The sequence below is a fragment of the Varanus komodoensis genome, unplaced genomic scaffold, assembly GCF_004798865.1.
Source record: "Varanus komodoensis strain SLA01 unplaced genomic scaffold, ASM479886v1 scaffold22, whole genome shotgun sequence".
Taxonomy (NCBI): domain Eukaryota; kingdom Metazoa; phylum Chordata; class Lepidosauria; order Squamata; family Varanidae; genus Varanus; species Varanus komodoensis.
In genome coordinates, this window is record NW_025335606.1 from 10,195,290 (window position 1) to 10,216,211 (window position 20,922).

Genomic DNA, 20,922 nt, shown 5'->3' on the forward strand with positions numbered 1-20,922 from the left:
CTTCTGTGCTGGCACTCTCAATTTCTGTCTGAGTTTGTGAGAGTGCTCTGACAGAAAGTGTCACTTCAGTTTAGCTAGAGGGACACAGAGAAGATTTGGATAAGTCGGTTGTTCAGGTGCGTGGACGTGTCACTATATCCCTTTGTCCATCAAGTATTCAGCTAACTTGGAGTCTGATTCTGTCGGACTCTAATAGCGTGCTTGGGTGCTGATTTATGGCAGCTATGTAGTCTGAACCGAGTGGGGAAGGGAGCAGTTGACACGTGGATATGGAAATAATCTTTCATGGGGGAACCCTAATAGGGCTACCCCCTGAGGAAATGCTCAGCACTACTGCAGCATGGCTCAGTGGCAGGTGGGCGGGATGGAGTCTCCCAAAACTAGTGGTGGGTGGATGGAACACAGGACAGGAGCACTTCGTATTGCAATATTCGGCTGCGGGTCACCAATTCTGCTGCACAAAAGAGAAGAATGGGGGGGGGGCAGATTATGTAGCTGGAGTTTATTTATGTATCCTTGTAGGTCTTTGTTTGCACAAAGAAAAGCCCTGCTGGCCCAGAGCAATGGCTTGTATGGCTCAGGGTAATTTTTCTGGAACTAGGATGCTTCTGGGAATCCCACAAACAAGTTTCCAGGGGCAGTGCCAGGTGCTGAGAAGACTGGGGGGCTCAGTCCCACAGGACAACAGCCCCACACAGAGTAGGTGTGTGCTGATTTTCATAACTCTACCGGTGTGTGTCTTTAAGAGGCCCTGTCTCCTAAGGACAGCCTTACTTGTAAAAAGGGATGCATGGGTGGAGAGAGGAGGGCATCTGGTTCAAGAAGAAAGGTTCAGGAGCAAGGTGAAGCAGCAGCAGGTGATGCACCTGTGGGCCCATGGGTGGGCAAATCCAGAGGGATCCAATGCAAGAGAGAGAATCCAGGCCCAAGTGCCCCTGGAGAACAGGAGGAACAGATGATCTCCCAGAGATTTGGGGCTGCAAATGAAAGATTCGGGGTTCGGAGCCTAATGGGCCGCTCACCTATCCCACCGCTTTCTGTTTTTAAGTCCCTAGAACCTAACAGTTATACTCTTCCTGCATGTGGAGGTTCCATTTAGGCAGTGTAGGCAAATGCCATGCATTATGCTCCAGTTAACATCAGCACTGCTTCTGGCAGTGAATTTCACAAGTTAAACAGTAAGCCCTTCTTTGGGTGCAAAGGGTGTTGTTGGGAAATCCCCTCCCAGGCTCCATTATGACAGGAAAAGGGGAAAGATTGGAAGAGTTCCCTCTGTGCACCCCTTTGTTGAACGCATCCCACAAGGGAAGGGCAGAAAAATACAGCGCAGTAGCACAGAGATGTGCAATTTGACTATATTCCATTTTTACTTTTAAATGTGGACTGTGGTGGTTCTCTTGCTTAAAGTCCCAGCAAGGGATTTTAAAGGATTTCTACATGATGTGTTGTCTGCACTCTTTGCTTTGCACAGAACAAAGGAATATTGATCTCACCGTGGGTAATTCTTCAGATAATCTTTCCTTCTGATCCATGAAATTTAGACTGACTCTTTTTCTTAAAACCTGCCTGGGCTTCTGGCATTTGGTACGTTGCTCTGTTATCTGCCCGAGCACGTATGTAAAGATAAATGTAGTTTACTGAGCAAATGCTGAGATAGGAAATGACAAAGGGAATCTGATCCAGATGCAAGCTGCGATCAGTAAACCAAAGTGGGTGGCCATCTCTTCACAAGAAGAGAAGAAAACAACATCCAAAATTTCTGTGTCTGGTTTTTTTAATGTGACTATTTTTCTTTGCCCTGTGCTCTTATACCTCAACAAAGGATGAGACATCTCAAAATTTCACATTTTAAGACATTTTTTTAAAAATTGGCAGACATGCTTGGAAAATAATACTGATATCCTTCTATCTTTCCCCTGGTTTCCCCACACTTAGAAATAAGTTGGGAGGGAAGGGTTCGGGGATGGGACAGGAAAAGCAGATTTACTGGAATTTGGCCAAAGAGTCAGTACCAAAAGTTCTGGGTGAGACTTTTGTTATGCTGGAGTGGTTTCAAAGGAGAAGAGCTGGTTCGTTTCATTGCTGTCAGCTCCAGGGTATGTCACGGAGCTATACAAGCTGTAATACAGAAAGGACATGAAGGGTGATCATGTCAGCTGCTCTGGTCATCCAGCATTCCAGAGGTCAACCAGGGTATCCGTGGACTGCCCGCCACACCACTGGAGCCTTCTGGAAGCCATCTGGGTCCATTAGTCTCTGGGGATGGTGGCCTTAATGCCCCCCCCCCACACCCCCCCCCCCCCCTTGCAGAGAGGAATAACCAGCAGCAGACTGAACCTCAGCAAGAGGTCATCCAGCCAGGATGCTGGACCTGAATCAAATTTGCCCACATCCAGATAAGAATCATTGCCCCTGGCTGGGGTGTACCTCTCAATGTGCATTGAGCTGATGAAATGTTGGGCACTCTCATGGTTGTCATGGAGACCATGAAATCCTGTTCCATCCCATGCAAGGTGCCTCGGCGTGAACGCTGACAGTTCCCAAAACCAACAGCCCAGGGGACGAAAGCATCACATCCGAGGCTGCCGTCATCCACTCGGACAGTGGTTGGCAGTGCACCAGGAGAATCCCAAAGCTGGCCTGCTGGCCCCACACAAGTGCAGATGTAGTAAGGTGCGCAGGGAGTCTGCAGAAAGAAATCCCTCTATAAGTCCCTCAAAGGCTCTCACAAAGAGGAAGGTCAAGATCTCTTCTGGATGATGCCAGACTGTAGGACACGGAAGAATCAAGTCAAGCTGCGACAACCCAGGTTCAGGATGGACATCAGGAAAAGTTTCCTCACTGTCAGAGCAGTACGACAGTGGAACCAGCTGCCTAGAGAGGTGGTGGGCATTTCCACACTGGAGATATTCAGAAAAAACCAGGACCTCCCTCTGAGTGGGATGGTTTAAATTGGTGTCCTGCAATAGCGGAGGGTTGGACTTGATGGCCTTCATGGCCCCTTCCAACTCTACTATTCTGTGATTCTAAGAAATCCATTACTTGCAGATCAGCGCAACTCACATGCTGGCTTATGTCCTCTGAGATCACGATTGAAGAGTCCCTTGATCTGCTCCAGTCTGGCATTGAACAGCATCACCCAGAGGCCCGAGGGCAAGCCGATAGGGCAGCTGTCCAATCTGCAGGTGTAAGGAGGGCCAGGACACAGCTTAGCCTGGCTAGGCCTCCTTCTGACACCCTATTTCGCTCTAGCCATCACTACACTGATGTCATTGCCCAAGATTCCCACGTGGCCCATATTGTCCCTCCTAGTCACATATTCAAGCCCTCTGGTGAGAACAGAGAGCCAGTGTGGTGTAGAGGTTAAGAACATGGGACTGTGACTCAGCCATGGTGCCAACTGGATGACTTTGGGCCCGTCACAGATGCTCAGCCTGACCTGCCTCACAGGGTTGTTGTTCTGAGGATAAGATTGAGATCTGAGGCTGAGGCTTTCTTCTGGGAGCTGTCCTTGAAAGAGATTCAGGAGGGAGGCGGGCCTTCTCTGTGGTGGCACCCTGACTGTGGAATACGCTACCCAGAGAGGTACGCCTGGCGCCAACACTTCTTTTCTTTCAGTGCCAGGTGAAACCCTTTTTATTCTCCCAATATTTTAATTGTTAAATTGTTTTAATTTGTGGTTTCACACCAAACATTGACGGCTGTGCTACTTTTACTCTTTCTTTTATTTTTACTCTGTTTTATTAATATTTTTGTAAACCCTCCTGAGATGTCTGTGATGGAACAGTATTGAACATTTTTAAATAAATAAGTTGGAGGATGAAAATTATGTAAGCCGCCTTGAGTTCCTCAGAAGGAAAAAAGGCAGGATATAAATAGCATAAATCCCACACCATGGGTCTAATTTAAAGTCCTATGCAATTGGTGTGGGAATCTGCAGGCAGGAGCTGATCCTTCAGCTCAGATGGCAGGATCATGCCTTCCACACCTGGAAGCTGATACACCTGCAGGAGGAGGGCAGAACCAGACACTCAGTGCCGGTCCCCAGCTGACACCCCTTTCCCTCAAGGCCCCAGCAAACTCTCAGGGAGTTTTGAAGCCAGCATCAAACATTTAAATGCTGGTTAAAAGGAAGCCTAGGCTGTGATTAATGCTGGCTTGGACATATTTACAATTGCATTTATTTATGTATAGACTGCCCACTGCTCTGTGTCAAGGCAGCAGAGTTTTAACAAGAAGAAGCTAAATACAGTACTAAAAACTGCAAGAAGGTCATAGCAGCAATAACCAGCACAGTAAGACAGACAAGGGAAAGTGGATGGAAATAAATTCCAGGGATCCTTGAGAACCGTGTGCCTTCAGATACCTTTGTTAGTAGCCAGCAAAGCGTCCTGCTCCTCTGACTTAAAACACAGATGAAATAGGTTTCTGTTGCTGTTGGTACGTTCAAAGGGCTGCACGTCCGCCTTGCACTCAAGTCCTCGGTGAAGGCTACTTTTCCTTTGCCACGCCATTTTGCAAGAGTGCCTGGAACAGTTTTTCAACCCGTCAAATGCGCCCATGAGTCACAAGGGTTCTCTGAGGCAGAAGGTCATTAAAAATGCCCATCAGGGGACAGTCTTAATATCCCACTGTAAATAGAAATCCATCAGCCATTTTTCATTCGTTCCAGGAAAGGGGCTGTGGGGAAAAGGTATTTGTCTATAGACAAGAAGGGGTTGGTTTTGCCCTTGTGCCATTGCTTAAGAATGTTTCTGGTGGATTCTCTTTTGCCTGGTTTTCTTGCTGTCTTCATAGCAGTCTTTTCTCTGCAGGTTCATCAAGGTCAGCACTATGACTGATGGGGACTATGACTATCTGATCAAACTCCTGGCCCTTGGGGATTCTGGGGTTGGGAAGACAACCTTCCTGTACAGATATACCGACAACAAGTTCAACCCGAAGTTCATCACAACAGTAGGAATTGACTTCCGGGAAAAGCGTGTGGTAAGTTTTTCCTATATAAGGTTACAAAAAAGAAGGCTTCTCCTCTTTCTGAGGCCCCATTCAAAGCAGAAACAATTTCAAATATGTGCAAGCTATGGCACACCCTTGAAGTTTCAACATCCATTTTGTGAAGATTTTCAGTCAGCCTTGGTCACTCTCATCTAACTCTAGGGCAGCTTGTTCTTCGTCCAGTCAAAGCCAGTGTTCCTATCTTGTTTCGGTTCAACAAGCCTTTCATGTACTTTCATATCCTGGTCTTTCGGGGCTGCATATGCTATGATCTCTGAAGCAACCAGATAGTCTCGATTATAGCCTGATATTCCTCTTTTTTTAATTAAATTATTCATGCAGACTTGGAAATGGCCATCAGGGTGAAACTGAGTTCGCCGTTTCCTTTGTTATAGCCTGTGGCCAAGATAATATATTACCAGCTCACCATACATGATAACTTCTCACCTCTCCATGGACCCCGTTATCTACCACCATTTTTAGACATGCTGCCGCTTTTTCTAATGGACAGCCAATTAGTTTATACTTCCACATCTCTGGTGTGAATCCCACCCCAAACTGCTGCTTCTCCTACTGCACTAAACCATTCAGTCTTTTCCATACCAGAGTAACAAGTGAGTCGTTTACATATGCTCAGTAAATATGTCATCAACCAACTCCAGTCTGCATTCTTCCAGATGTTTTGGACTTTAACTCTTCAGTAGCCAGCATGGTCAACGTTCAGGAATGCTGTGAGTTTTAGACCAAAACACCTGGAGGACACCAGGTTGGGGGATGCTGAAACATACTGGGGCTACACATGCCCTAAAGATGGCAAGTGCACCCCGAGGAAGAAATTCGTTATGTCGAGTTTTAGCACCAGAAAGTCACATGACTGAGGTACCTTTTATCTTCCTCCCAGTGTCCTTGTCTGGCCACAGCAACCTACCTGAGAAGTCTTAGCAAGGAACAGAACCATTTGTGTCAAAGATGATATTGTAGATAAAGTTTGTTGTTAGTCGCAAAGTCGTGCCCGACCCATCATGACCCCATGGACAACATTCCTCCAAGCCCTCCTATCCTCCACCATCTCCCGGAGTCCACTCAAGCTCACGCCCACTGCCCCAGTGACTCCATCCAGCCACCTCATCCTCTGCCATCCCCTTCTCCTTTTGCCATCAATTATTCCCGGCATTAGGGTCTTCTCCAGTGAGTTGGTCCTTCTCATTAGGTGGCCAAAGTATTTGAGTTTCATCCTCAGTATCTTGTCCATGGGGTTTTCATGGCAAGGATACTGGAGTGGGTTGCCATTTCCTTCTGCAGTGGATCACGTTTTGTCAGAGCTCTCTGCTATGACCTGTCTGTCTTGGGTGCCCCTGCACGCCATGGCTCACAGCTTCACTGCGCTACACAAGCCCCTTCACCACGGCAAAGGAGTGATCCATGAAGGGGAGATAAAGTTTATGGAATACAAAAATGAACTGTGGATGCAGAATGTAAGGAAGAGGAAGAAAGCTTACGGTCCTCTACCTACCATTTCCCTGAACAGAGCAGGGGTGTTCTGTGGGCCTCCAGAAGTGCCTAGGCAAGTGATCTGCCAGTTCCTCTCCCAAGGCTGTTTGTTGCCATGGACTTCACAAGTTCCCCCTCACACTGTTGCAGAGTCTGCCCGTAAGCCAGAGGCTCCCAGCTGCACCCCTTCCTGGAAGCAAAGCTCAGTAAGGCAGATCTGTGCAGGCCTTATCTGCAAAATGACTGAGGAAGGCAGCTTCCAGGCATCTCTGGAGCACTTCCTAACAAGCCTCCCATTGCCTTTATGAACATACAGTGGTACCTCGGCTCACAAATGCCTCAGTGCACAACCAAATCGGGTTGCAAACAGAAATTTCAGGAAAATTTTGCCTCAGGTCGCAACTCCACATTGGGTGACAATCGCGATCACGCCCATCTTCCCTGCATGGGTGCGATCGCAGTCGTGCTCGGGGCGGGAGGGGGGAGATGACTGCAAACATGCTGAGGGGAGGGAGATGGCTGCCATCTTTGTTGCTCTTTGTCACTTTGCTTCAAATTTTTGTGATTAAAAAAAACAGTTACAGAATGGATTACCTTTATTTACATTGAACCTTATGGGGAAATTTGACTTGGCTCACAATCAATTTGGGTTGTGACCAGAATCGTGAAACAGATTAAGTTTGTGAGCCAAGGTACCACTGTATTCTGGCTCTTGGATACTGGAATGGAAACCTAATAACCTCCATGCCTTTCTTCTGATACAGTCCATCCTTGTACCTTGGATTCTACACCTCAGGCCGTGTACTAAGAACTTTCAGACATCTCAAAGGGGCATTTTAGAGCCATTGCTCCCACAGGTTCCCATGCTCACATCTTCCACCTCAATGCAGTTGCTCTGCACAGGCCAACAATTCAGGGTGTTAAATATCATCTATCACATCCCAGTGATGTTCCCAGCAGCTTGGGATTTCCTCCAGCAGTTATCACAACATAATTGTGACATACGAGATGGAGCAAGAGGGGCTGCACAGCTGGATGAGGTTCGATTCGGTTTCCCCAGCCCAAGTGTGTAATATCGCGTCACTACAGTGCGCTACACGGGTCGTCACAGTGCAGGCGTTTGTCACAGGATCGGTTGGATGATGCCAGTCGTGATGTTAAGTGGGTGATCCGTTAGCTGCTTCAACACCTGTTGACTTCTCCCCGGGTCGGCACTCAGCCAGTCGTGTGCAACCAGGCTTTATGAAGCCGCTTCCGGTCACTGAGCAAAGGGCTAAATAAACAGTCGAGCGTGCATTGGTTGTGTTTCAGGCATACAGCAGCCGGGGGTCAAATGGATCTCCTGGGAAAGCCTTTAAGGTCCATCTGCAGCTCTGGGACACAGCTGGGCAAGAAAGGTAATGTGCAAATACTGTGATGCGGCATAATTGGCAGAGTTAATGAAAGCCACTGCATTAGATTCTGAGAAGACATTTCAGGTTAAGCGACTTTGCAGAAGTTGTTCTTAATGCCTTTGTTGTCTTCTGGAAAGGGAGAGAACTGTATCTTTATCTTCAATTTGAACTACTGCATGATTTTAGAGGACAACCAAGCTGAGGCATTTCCAGGAGCCTGGAAAAGAACCCATCTCTGTGTATCACAGATCTGCTTGAGCAAGTATCTGTGTTAATTTGCACCCTGCAGATTGAAATCCCAACAGGATTTTCCCTGCATGGCCATGTGATGATGCCCAAAGTTGCATGGCTTCCACATTTCTCCTTAATCTGGACTGTTTCCAAGCCTGTGCTTTAAAAACTCAGCTATCGGCTGTCCTCCTTCCTGCCTTTGGTCGCAGGATTGCAATAGGAGGCATTCCAGGTACATGGGAATCAAGGCACGTATGAAGCCTAGACAAGGTTTAGTTCTGGTTTGGTTTGGGGTTTTTTGCATAACTTGGCTTATTTTTGCAACACATCTGAGCAGCATTGATCTTGCTGACCATGCAGCAATTATTTAGAAGCAACGCATCCTCATGTGTGCTCCATCTAATGGGCGGGATTGAATCGGTCGCTGCTGAGGCAAGGGCCGCTTTGCTCTTGGTGGGTTCTTGTTCTTGTTTTTTTGAGTGAGAGAGGAAGAGAGCGGGAATGTGCACTCAGTCACCCGTAAAATGTGTGATGCTGTGATTACACAGGCAAGGAACTGCTGTGCACATCGTCATCAAGGAAGCAGCTCTGTGAGCAAATCTAATAAATTAGCATTTTGATTTATAAGTGTTATCACAGCAGCAGGCTTTTATCGAGTCCTTTACAGAGTCCACAAACAGCAAAGCCTGGCCCTTGTCCACCGGGGGCAAGAAGAGAAAGAGAAAGGGAGGCAGCAATTGTCTCCATTTGTAGGTTATATTTATAATGTGTACAATTCATATATTTAAGAGGTTCCTCCAGCCAGTCAGGGCATGATTTCCCTTTTTATATAAGTTAATTATTTTTTTCCTTCCAGCCACCATGGGCAGCAGGCGGTATCCTAGGGGCAGTCTTCTCTTCCATATGGAAGGGACAAGGCAGAACCTGCTTCGATATGTACATGCATTATCTTATAAAGCAAGGAAGGACTTCTTTCCGCTCTTTTGCACCATCATTTTTGTCCTATGCAGATTGAATCCTATTAATTGATTAGAACGTCAGGCAGAACTTTTGTCAGTTCCTCAGGTCATGAGATGATGTCCCTAGTAAAGAAGCTCAGGAACAAGTTCTTACTTCCATAGCGTGCTCTTTCTCTGCATGCGTGTGTGTGTATTATTCTGCAGAATGTAGAACAATTGTGAACTTCTACTTAAAGAACGCCCCACTACAGCCAGTTTTCTAGTTGTGTAAAACTTCTGGTCTCTGTGCTTCAATCACAGATCCTTGTTCATCCTTTGGATAGCAAAACTACCATTACTTATGGAAATTGATGTGATTCAGGCAGGAGACAGCATTTTAAATTCTACACCCTTCTCTGTACCTGAACTGATACACACAAGCAACTAAGTTATTGTTTGGGTTGCAGTGTAGGCTCCGGGAGGCATGCTGTCTCTGCTGCTTTCAATGCAGCATGGATAACAGCAAATCTGGAGGTATTACTCCTGTCCCTACACAAAAAGCCAATGTTCACGCTTCTGCTTGTCATTTATCTTTTGATTTCAGTGTTATTAAAAAGTGCAGCAGGACACCATTTGATTTTTTTCCAAGGTGACTCCATATGTTGATCCTTTCACTCTCTTTCTCTTGGCAGATTCAGAAGTCTCACAACAGCATTTTTCAGAGATGCCATGGGCTTCTTGCTAATGTTTGATCTCACCAGTCAGCAGAGCTTCTTAAATGTCAGGAACTGGATGAGTAAGTGGAGAGAGCAGCTGCCTGCATCGGCCTTGAGTGCTTTTAGATTAGATGTACAGCATCTGTCATCCTTCATGCAGGGGTGTTCTCCCTGTAAGATGGCATCTTTGTTCATGCTTGGGATGGTTTTAAAACAAACATGCTCCAGGACACACTCCTTGAAAGACATGTTGTGTTCATGCCAAACAGGTGTGCTAGAAGCTGCAAGTCAGTGAGTCTCTGGCTAAAATCTTGCCTCTACCCCAAATTCCCCTGGGACCATCCAAGTCCTGCTTGTAGGTTTTTCAGAGGCTTCTGGTTGGTTACTGTGGGGAAGAGAATGCTGATGAAATGGAGCTTTGGTTGAGCGCCTGTTCCCCAAGCCAGGCCTGGGCAGAAAGCAGCTCTCTAGCTGGCTGGGACTTCTACTCCCATCCTTCTTTAAGCCTCAGTTACCATCCTACCTGCTGCAGCTGCAAAATGGGGATAATAGCATGGGCCTATTTTACAGGATTCTTATAAGGATTACTCAGATAAGGTACGTGAAATGCTTTGGATGCATTGCATACATTGCATTTTTATTTGGTTCTAGTTCTATTCTAGTGCAAGAAAAAACCCTTTGTCTGTCTATTTCTGTTGCACGTAACTTGCCCTGGTCTGAAAAAATAAATCATGAACACATCTGTATTGCCTAAAGAATTGTTTCTTCAGGACTATTTCCAGATAGGATTTCAACATCCTTTCTTTCTCTTCCCCCTTTCCCTCTCCTAGGTCAACTACAAGCAAATGCATATTGTGAGAACCCAGACATAGTATTAATCGGAAATAAAGCCGACTTGTCAGATCAGAGAGAGGTTAATGAAAGACAGGCAAAAGACCTTGCAGACAAATATGGGTAAGCCAACATTATCCCAGTTAATGTCAGAAGAAATTTAAGTGACAGAATCAGTTGTGCTATTGTGGGACAAGAGCATGGAACAATGAAAAGGTACTTGGTCCTTTTGGTTTCAATGAAAGAGAATTAAGCACTCATTTAACTTTCCTGTTTACCACAATGGTTCTTGAAAGGTTCTAACAGTTCATCTGTCACCCCTGGGATATGCAGTGCTGTCTAAACTCAGAATTTTGATCAAGATGAAAGGTTTTGCATCCGGCATTAAGCATGACCCAAAGACTTTATTGGCCCCTTCCAACTCAAGTATTCTGTAATATTGACTGGTGGATTTATTCCCTATATTGCACAATAGCCAAGGTTCTCTGTAGTGAACAACCATGATAAATGCAATGACATTTAACAATAATAAAACAGTGACACATCATAATATTGCATAAAAACAAAACTGCCTTTTACATCTGAAAAGCTACAACCAGTTCATTCTTCTAGGCCTGCAGAAAAGTTGCAGGCAATACCAGCCACCCAGTTCCCAGGACTCCTATGTGCTATTTGGAGTTGGTAAATGCCTCAGCAAAGAGGGTGGGTTTGACCTGTTGTTGAACCTGCCCCTTCAAGGGGAGGGCAACCCCATCTAGGGGAGGTTGAATTCTGTCCATCCAGTGGGAGGAACCACCCACCAACAGCATTGAAGTCTTGACTGGACTGAAATTCCCCTGGCTAACCCTCCTCCAGCCCATTATTTCAGCCAAGCACTGGCTTAGCACATCCACAGCCTCACCTGCTGAAGAAGAAAAAGAATTAGAGCTGTCTGTCATTAGCACATTGATGACTATACACTCCAGAACGCTCAGTGACCTCACTCAGCGGTTTCATGTTGATGTGGAATAGCATGGGGGCAAGAGCAACCCCTGGAGGGTCCACAGGGCCAAGCAATGTCCCCCAAGAGCCAACCCTCCAAGTAGAAACAGAACCACTGCAATGCAGTGCCTCCCACTCTCAGCCCAGTCCCCCCAGAAAGGTGTCATGGTTGACAGTATTGGAAGCTGCTGGGGGATCCAGAAAATCAACAGGGCTGCATTGCCTGCACCTCTCTTCAGACATAAGTCATCATACAGGGCAAGCAAAGCCATCTCTGTTCCAAAACCCAGCCTGACCCCCAGCTGAAATGGGTCCAGATAACCGGTCTCATTCAAGAGTGCCTGGGGCTAGTTGGCCACTACCCACTCAAGGACCTTGCCCAGGAAGGGAACATTCACAGCCAGCTTGGGATCTTCCAGCTCCGGAGATGGTTTCTTCAGGAGTAGCCTCACCACTGCCTCTTCAATGCATAATAGGTTCACTTCCTGCAGAGAAGAGGCATCGATCACCTCCCTGGCCCAGCCAGCTGTTCCCTCCCTGCTTGTTCCTGTAAGCCAAGAGGGTGAAGGGTCCAGTACAGATGTAATTGCGCAAACTTGTCCAAGCCCCTTACACTCATCTGGCAAGGGAGAGACACTTTGATCATTAAGGAGGTTTTTCTGTGGTGAGGGCCATCCCTTACACTCCAAAGGTGCTGACCCCTGGATTTCCCCAAATGTGGGAAATATGACCAATATTTTCCCATATTAGCATCTCATACTTTGAAACATGTGCAGCTATTGGCCAGAATGTGGACAAGGGAGTGGAAACATTCTTGGATTTGATAATGAAGCGCATGGAACATTGTGGTCACAAGACTCGAGTCTTTACAGGCACTCAAATGTGTGGTAGTAATGCCTATGCGTTTGCTTTTCCCAAAATGATGAGAAGTATTGTGCCCACTCTGTGTAAGAAGAAGACCAGGGAAGAATCAGTGTAGATGTAGTGTGCCCAGAGAATTATCTGAAAGCCCATGATGCAGTTCTGTTGGTGCAGATTGCAAGCAATTCTGCTCTGCTCTGTGCATTTTTAAATCTTCCCTGGAGGATTCCCCAACCTTCCAGAGTAGCTTTGGGGTGGCGGGTGAATGGGATCTGCAGGGGGAAGGAAAATCTCTTCCACCCATGATTTCTTTCCTGCTGGCAGAGAGAGTACTGGATTGCACTGAAACTGTTCTAAATCTGTCTTGCTAAACGATGCCATCTGACAAGATTTCTGGTATTTCCTGATGCTAGCATCCCATACTTTGAAACAAGTGCAGCTACTGGCCAGAATGTGGACAAGGCAGTGGAAACGCTGTTGGACTTGATAATGAAGCGCATGGAACAGTGTGTGGACAAGACCCAAGCCTCGGACACGGCCAACGGTGGGAACTCGGGGAAGCTGGCTTCCAAAAAATCGGAGGAGAAGAAGTGTGCTTGTTGATCTGGCCACTCAGGCTGAGGAAAACCAATGAGAAATGGTCTAATCAGAAAATGGCAGACTAACCAGCTACTAAATTCTCTCCTTGGAAGCTCCCGGGGGCCACATGAGACAGCTCTTGTCATAAGCAGGCTTGGCCTTCTTTGATGCTGAGAGCATCACACTTCTGTGCTTGACAGATGCTCCCATACAGTGCCATCTCCATAGAAAACCCAAAGGCCCTCATCTTCTCAATACAATTAGGCTAGTAAATAGAGGAAAGACTGACTGGTTTTGGGGAGAGGATTGTTGAAACTTTAGGAGATAGTTTTATGATAAGACAAAGGGTTACCCTTTAGACTTGTGCCATCACTTTGAATCCTGTTGCCTTTTATTACACTGTACATTATGCATTTGCTAAAGACAGTTTATAAAAAGAAAGAAAAGGATATTTAATGTGGCTTATTTATAAATGTCTTTATGTGGTTTTTAATACCAAGCTGCCATTGTGAATCCTTTTAGCTGCCCGAGCTCCTGATGAACCTAGAATTTAGAATCGTCTCTTAGAATGAAGTTGCAGAGCTGTGTAATGGTAACAGGACAGGAAAGACATGGGCCTCAGGAGGATGGAGGTGTCCAGAAATTCTAGTTTGATGTCTGAAAGGTGCAGGTGAATACCCTGGTGCAGTTTTTGCTCTGTTACGGAAAGATACCAGCTGCTCTTTAAACACCCAGGCCAAGAGATAGCCACTGTTTCCCCAGAATATGTGCAAGGAAATTATGAGCTCTTCCCTGGAGACTTTAGAACTCTGATTTTTTAAATTTTATTTAAGGGAAGCTCTTATTTTTAGAGAAGAAAGAGAGAGGGATATTTATGTAGTTTCATAGGAGTGCAGTGAGCTTTTCCAATGAATGCCCCTTTCCCACACTGTGGGTTATTTTAATTTTTCATTTGCAAGTGGGTCACTTTGTAAAAGTGAAACTGTGCCGAGTGATGATTTGGAAAATGGAGCACCGTACAGCATAACTTTGATGAAATACAGAACATGGGGCCCAACCCTTGGAAGCATTTAAAATTCAAGGGGCCGCTTTAGGGACTCAACGGTGGAAGTAGACAGGTCGATTCTGTTACAAGCATTGTGCTGTCCAGTGACAGCACGGGTAATTTAACCTCAGCTATAATAAGACAGTGATACAGTAAAATGTATCTTTTACCATAAAAAAAATCAGACGCTTTCCTTCTGTTATGCACCATTCCTATATGATGCCACTTTAGAGAAGGTGCTTTGGGGCAATATGATGGCACCAGATGACGGAAGTCAGGTGAGGCCTCAAAGCTAACCAGATCTCACTGTGGGGCTGAAGAAAGCTCGACCAACCAGCCTATGCCCACCTAAATTGTGCAGCTTGCTTGCGTCTTCAGCTTGCTTACATAAATGCAAGTGTGATCTTACTTAGCAAGAACAGGGCAAGGCTATCCCTGGGCAGCCCAGTTTGCTGAAAAATGCGCATTTACTTGCAGCAGGAAGAGCAGCAAGATTACATTAAAAAAAGATTAAAAGCGAAGGAGGAATTTGGCATGCAGCATCGCTTGGCTTGCTTGCCTAAATAATTGGTCAGACAATTCTGGGAAACACTTTCTGAAATTCAGCCCGGTCCCTGCCATCCGTTGCTTTTTCAAGAGGTCCACTGATGCTCTCTTGTTGGAGAGCTCTTGAATCTTGAAGGTCAGCACTGGGGAGCAGTTGAGGTCTGTAACTGGTTGTGAGCAACATCTGTGGTGCTGGAACGCTGCTCACGGAAGAAGGGGATGTGCAGTTGAAAGATGGCAGCGGCTGCTGGATTTCTGCAAGCAGGAGAGTCTGTCTGCAAACTATCTAACAAGATGCCTTCTGGAAAAAAGTGCAACTAATGAACTGGTGGAGCAGTTCATAAAACCTGTGCATTTGGCTGGTTTTCTTTTTAAAAGCTTGTGCTTAATAGAAAAGGAAAGTGTGGAAAAACATACTAGAGGGGAGTTAATGATTCCTGCAAAAGTGACCTAGATTGCTTTTAGTCTTCTTTCCCAGGACAATTAGTGAGACTTACCCAGTATCCCTTATGATTAGTACAGTGCTGCACATTTAATCCATGCAGCAGCGGGCCTGACTGTTGTCTCTAAGTTGCCACATTTTAAAAGTCTTCATAACGAGGGGTTTTGTTTTGTTTTGTTTTGTTTTTTGGTTAAGAATCTGTTGCTCCCACACAAAGGCAAATCTCTTATTACCAGCATCTTCTTCCATACCACGGTACTCTTAAGAAGCACTGGAGTTTTTCAGTATGAAGGCATGAGGAGGGTACTCACAGTGTACAGGGCCATTTCCTTCACTTTCCTGTTGAGAAGAGAAAGCCTGCACATGTGTAGCGTTGACCTTAGCATGCGTACACCATATTCTCAGTTGTGGGCTCCTTTTCCCTATCCCTCAAAGTTGTCCCTTCGGAATTACAGCAGGCCATGCATTAATTTGCTTTGCAGAACCAGGATCCCAGATGTCGTATTTCCCAAGAGATTCTTCGGGCAGCTAAGCATGACTGCTTGGTTCTTGGGCACTTCAAATCCAATAGCAGAGGGCGGGAGTGCTAGGAGGGCAGGAGGCATATCTGTTGGTCTGGCATGCCTAGTCGGGCTGTTAACCTTCCCCACTCTAGAGCAGCAGCCTTGCCGTGGGACCTAGACCCACCCGTGAGGGACCAGTCCTGCATGGTCATCACCGGTCGCTACCTTACCGAAACAGCCTCTCAGTCTCAGCCTTTCCCCACCAGCATCACAGGAGAAACAGAGAAGGCAGCACCCCGGCGAGGCATCCAGGTCCGACCATGCTTGTTCCTATCTCCGTGCACCTGTCCTTGCCGATCACAGAGCCCATATGGCTGACTGCTCCATGCACATGTGCCCATCAGCCGGTGCTGAGCGCTTCTGTTACGTACACAGGGCATCCCTTGACACTGAACAAGACAGGGTAGCCTTGCGGCTTTCATTCTGCATCGTTTGGATCGAGCTGTTCGAGAAAAATACCACCTCATTTCCCAGTGCTTTTGACTCTTACAGATGAACCCCGTGCAGATCCACCTGCATCTACTGGCCACTGAATTTCAGCTCCATTCTTATCCACTGCAGTGTGCTGAAATCTCGATCTTACTAGAAGGCCACTGGGATTGCCATGCTAGTCCATGTGACACTTCACTGCATCTCTTCTGATTCGTTCTATACCTCATTGCTACTCTTTGTGTAAGGGAGACATCAAGCAGCATCACGCAGGAAATCTTGCCCTCACCATGCGTCACTAGCTGCTTCACAAAAGACGTCTACTTACCTAAAGTGGAATACTTGAATGCATCCCATTGATCAATAACAGCCAAAGCAGTAGAAAAGCTGGTATGAAAATGAAGGGTCATTGGGTAATTAATCCTTTCTGATTAGCCTAAAATTCTGGCTGGAACAGAGACAGTTATGGTGAATATTTGCAAGAAAGAATAGCTGCGTAGTGTGTGTGAGAGAGAGCCTGTTGATGCATTTCCATAGTTCATCCTTCCCCAGCCGGGGGGGGGGGGGGTCTCGAAGTGCTGGGAATTATATTGGGACAGACTCTCATAGCTGACTAGTATCCAAAAGAAAGAAACCCTTGCACTTCTTGGGCACTTCTGCATTGCTTTGGTAAGATGTCTCCCAGGGATTGGTCAAAGTATGTCCAAGGCATCCCTCCAAGGTAGTTTCACAAGCTTGACAGACTGCAGCAACCATGGATTATGCATTGCTATGGCTGCCCTGGAAGGGCATCTTCCACTGCATGGAGGAGCCCCTTGGAGGACCAAACATGAACCCAGCCATGTTCATATGAGAAAATCAACAGTGGTCCTGGGTGGGGAAAGATGTGGGGTTCTCAGAATGATGCTGGATCGGTGCGCTCTCAAGAAAAGCTCAATCTCTTATTAAATGTATATTTGCATATTAATCTAAGAGACCTTCTATCTCAGCTCTACCAAGCATTCAGGTGACACTTCATGTGATGCTGTGTTGCTAAAGCTTACCCCTTGAAGTCTCACTTTCCCAGTGAGTAAATAGCGGTCCAGGATTAAATTGTGTGAGTTCTGAAAGAACCCAGGGCTGTTGTTTGCCACCCTGAGCATTTCCACACTGGGAACTGCAGACATGCGAGCCAATTATGGATCTTCTGAGCTCACGTCTCCGAGACAGTTGGGGGTTTTGTGCATTCTCCTGAAGGTCAAACCAAGGAACATGAGTCTGAATCAAGCTGTGTGACCTGCTGTTACAGAAGCAGATTAAGAAGAGCATGTCATTGCAGAGAGAGGAGGCAGAATTAACATCAAGACTCTGAGAAGTGGGCAGAGCTTTGCTATTTCAGTGGGGCTAAGACTGCACCAAGAAACATCCATGCATGTAGAACAGAGGGAAAGGGGAATGTTCTCTAAGTTACCTCCCTTTCATTTTGACTATACTGCTGTTTTGTCAAGCCTTTCCCACCTCACATCATCTGCCCAGGACAAGTTCTGGAGGTGGAGATTAGGTCCTTCTAAGCAGTACATTGTGTGTTTATGCACATGTGTATGTGTGTGCTAACACACACCTCTCTTCCATTCTTCTCTCTTTCCACTTAGAGAAGAGCAGGTGGCATCCTTTATACTCTTCCATATTCTACTTTAGATTCTACTTACTCTCATACCAACACATTAAATGGATCCGATATGAAACATTTCTGTCCTTGTATTCTCCTCCTCCTGATACAATAGGGCTTTCCATGTACATAGCTATATAATGCAAGGTACTTTGTGTACCTTTCTGGAGCATATTTATTGCAACTATCCTTTTCAGATTTTATATCCTTTGTCTTTCTCATTCAACACTAACAAACTTCTAGTTGATCAATTGTTTGTTTTTTTAAAACCTTTTTTCCTTTGCTTCTGTGCTTGGGTGTGCTCCCTTCTGTTAAGATTACTCTAAGCATGTTTAATGTTGGTCCGTGCGGCAGCCCTGCTCATGTTAAAAGATCTACACTCCTGAATGTGGAAGTTTTTATTATACGTCTCTTGGTAGACTGTGATGCCAGCATAACAGTGTCAGTCATAACTTTGGTGTATCAAAGTAGTTGTGGCTTTAAAATGGTATCCCGCTATATACACGTGCACTCTGTCAAATTTTATTAACTGGTGTCTGGGTTTGTATAATATGGTCAGGGAAAATAATCCTGTGATTTCATTTCTGCACTGTTCTTTTGAAAATTAAAAGATAATACATTTTTAACCAGTAGTAGACTCTTGTGTTGTGGAGGAAAAGATCAGTAAGAGTGTGTACCTAATCTGTGTGTGTGTGTGTGCGTGTGAGAGAGAGGGGTGGGGGGGGGGGAGAGAGAGGTTGGTATTCATTGTAGCCATTAAACAATGACTTGGTTCAGATAACACGACAAACATGTTATCTGATGTTGTAAGCCGCCCCGAGGCCTCGGCAAGGGGCGGCATAGAAATGTTTTAATAAATAAATAAAATAAAATAAACATTGTGGGCAAGTAGCCATGATTGATTGTTACATCCTCCTCCAAACCCAGCCTGCTTTATCCACAATGACTTGTTCTTTTCCAACAAGCTACTCTGGGTTTGTAGAGTTTATTTACTTTTATTTATTTAAAACTTTTGTATACAGTCCCATCACGGACGTCTTGGGATGGTTCACGATAACATCAATAAGATCAATCAATAATAAGAGCACCCAACTTATGGAACGCACTCCCCAGAGAGGTCCGCCTGGCAAATTTGCTTTTCGGCGCCAGACCAAGACTTTTTAATTTAAATGTTATTTTAATTGTTGATTTTATTTATTGATTTTAAAAAATTTTGCAAGAATGTCTCCAGTATTTGGTGTATTTGTACAGATTGTATTTATTTATGGATTGGAAGCTGCCCTGAGGCTTATGCGAATGGGGCGGCATATAAGTTTTCCAAATAAATAAATAAATAAATAAATAAGATAAAAGTAGCACAGCATCCAATAATAAATATAAAACCACAATTAAGACTATTAGCAATTCAAATAGTGGGAAAATAAAAAGATTTTCACCAGGTGCCGAAAGGAAAAAAGCGTTGGCACCAGGCGAGCCTCTCAGGGGAGTGTTTTCCACAGTCGGGGTGCCACCACAGAGAAGGCCCTCTGTCCTACCCACAGTTGATTGTTCCATTTTCTGAACCCAGATAACCAGCCCCACTGCCCAGCGACGAGCAAGGCGTGAGCCAGGGCAGCGCACTCCGTCTCTCGCTGCTCTTGGAGGTCTTGCTTGTGCCACCGCCTGTGGCAGCCCTGCCAAAGTGGCCAAGGGGCTGACTGCCCCTTTAAAAAGGTTGACCCAAATGTGTGCAAATCTGCAGGCTGTTTTTGTCTTTTGGCATTTCTATGTGCATAGCTGAACCTATGCAAGGGTGGAGAGGTGCACTTGCATGGGTCCAAAATTGGGATGCCACAGCCGGGTGATGTCCTGGAGGGTTCATGCTGTCCAAATGCACCCAGAGAAGGCCCAACTAGGCGTTTCTGTTTTCTCCTAAGAGCTGTCAGAGTAGAGGGTGAAAGAATGAAAAGTGCAAGGCCTTTACGACATGCTACAGGTGAGTGTGACCGCATCCCATGTTCAGCAGGTATTTTAGCACTAACAGTGACGTTTTGATTTTTAAAGGAAGTTCTGCATTTCCCAAGGGCAGTCTATCAGTTTGTCATACTACTGCAGTTCCCACTAAGATGATAACCTCCTCTGCCTGGGCTGCACTGCCTAAGCTGGAGCTTACTGACTCATCACCCATACATAAAGTTCCCTGTACATAGAAAATTAGCACCCACCTCCACCCCATCTTCAGATGTCGTCATCTTGCTGCCTAGTGGACTGGTCCAAATAGGGAGATGCCGAAGGGCAAGATCTGAAACCAGGTCTGGGGAGCACATCCATTGGGAGTGGGTTCGTTTGTTTTATTTAAAGCATCTTTCTCTCTGTACTCCACCAAAGAAAGAAGAAAAAAACCTCCAGAGCAGCACTAAAATTTCTGTAGGTAGTCCCTCCTGCAGGTTTACAACCTAGAAGACATGACGCAGGAAGAACAAAGGATCGGAAAGAAGGATGTTCAGGCACCAGTACTTCTTAACATGAACAGCTGGGGTGGAAACCATGAAGGCCGGAAGGTGGAGGATGACTGGAAAGGGCCAAAGGCAGCTGTTGTCTCAGCAGAGGTGATGGAATAGTCCTGCTTTGCTTGTGTTGATCTCCTTGCACTACATTGATTATAGTCATCTCATTTGCATCCAATGGAGAATTAAAAGTTTCTGTCTCATTTGAGACAGGGTTTTACAGTTCCCCAAAGGTGGATTCCAAGCTTTGGCCTGAAGAACACGGCTGGATTTGCTATACCGTTTTTCTGTGAGCTCTTGCAAATAAGGCAAAAGAAATCTGTGCTTTATAATAACATTTGCTTTTGGAGCACCTGTTCTAAACTTGGCTATTATATTGTTAGGGTTTGTTTGGGTTTTGTGTAGTGCTTGTATATTTGACTTCCATATGTTTTCCAAATTCAGCTGTGCTGGCTATCAGTACGATTTGATGTTTTTATTTGCCATATTTCTAATTCCTGGGGGCAGCTCAGCAAGTATCCTGCTGGGACTACTAAATAACTTATGTGCAAGCAAATGTGTAGGAGAGTTGCTTGTAAATCTTTAATAAAGATAGTGATTCCAAAGCTGCAAGTGAACAGAGTATGTTTAAATTTTGTGCATCCTATTTAAAAAAAAACCATTCCTGAAAAGATACAGACAACTCTGAGAGTGACACAATAGGAACAATATGTTAGATTTAACTTGGGGAATCTGCATAGCAGCCC

At 45.6% G+C, this 20,922-nt stretch overlaps 1 protein-coding gene and 1 pseudogene across 4 annotated transcripts in view; both read left to right on the plus strand.

The window, feature by feature from the left end:
- Window positions 1–13,473, plus strand: part of RAB27B (RAB27B, member RAS oncogene family) — a 109,493-nt gene extending 96,020 nt beyond the window's left edge. For all 4 annotated transcript variants that reach the window (XM_044431404.1, XM_044431401.1, XM_044431403.1 and 1 more), the window contains exons 2-6: window positions 4,815–4,986; window positions 7,798–7,883; window positions 9,742–9,845; window positions 10,596–10,719; window positions 12,852–13,473. In XM_044431404.1, the coding sequence (XP_044287339.1) occupies window positions 4,834–4,986; window positions 7,798–7,883; window positions 9,742–9,845; window positions 10,596–10,719; window positions 12,852–13,041 (657 nt within the window). In that variant the 5' untranslated portion in view covers window positions 4,815–4,833 and the 3' untranslated portion in view covers window positions 13,042–13,473. The remainder of the gene's footprint in view (window positions 1–4,814; window positions 4,987–7,797; window positions 7,884–9,741; window positions 9,846–10,595; window positions 10,720–12,851) is intronic.
- LOC123024186 lies at window positions 12,189–12,319 on the plus strand (annotated as a pseudogene).
- Window positions 13,474–20,922: the final 7,449 nt, after the last annotated feature.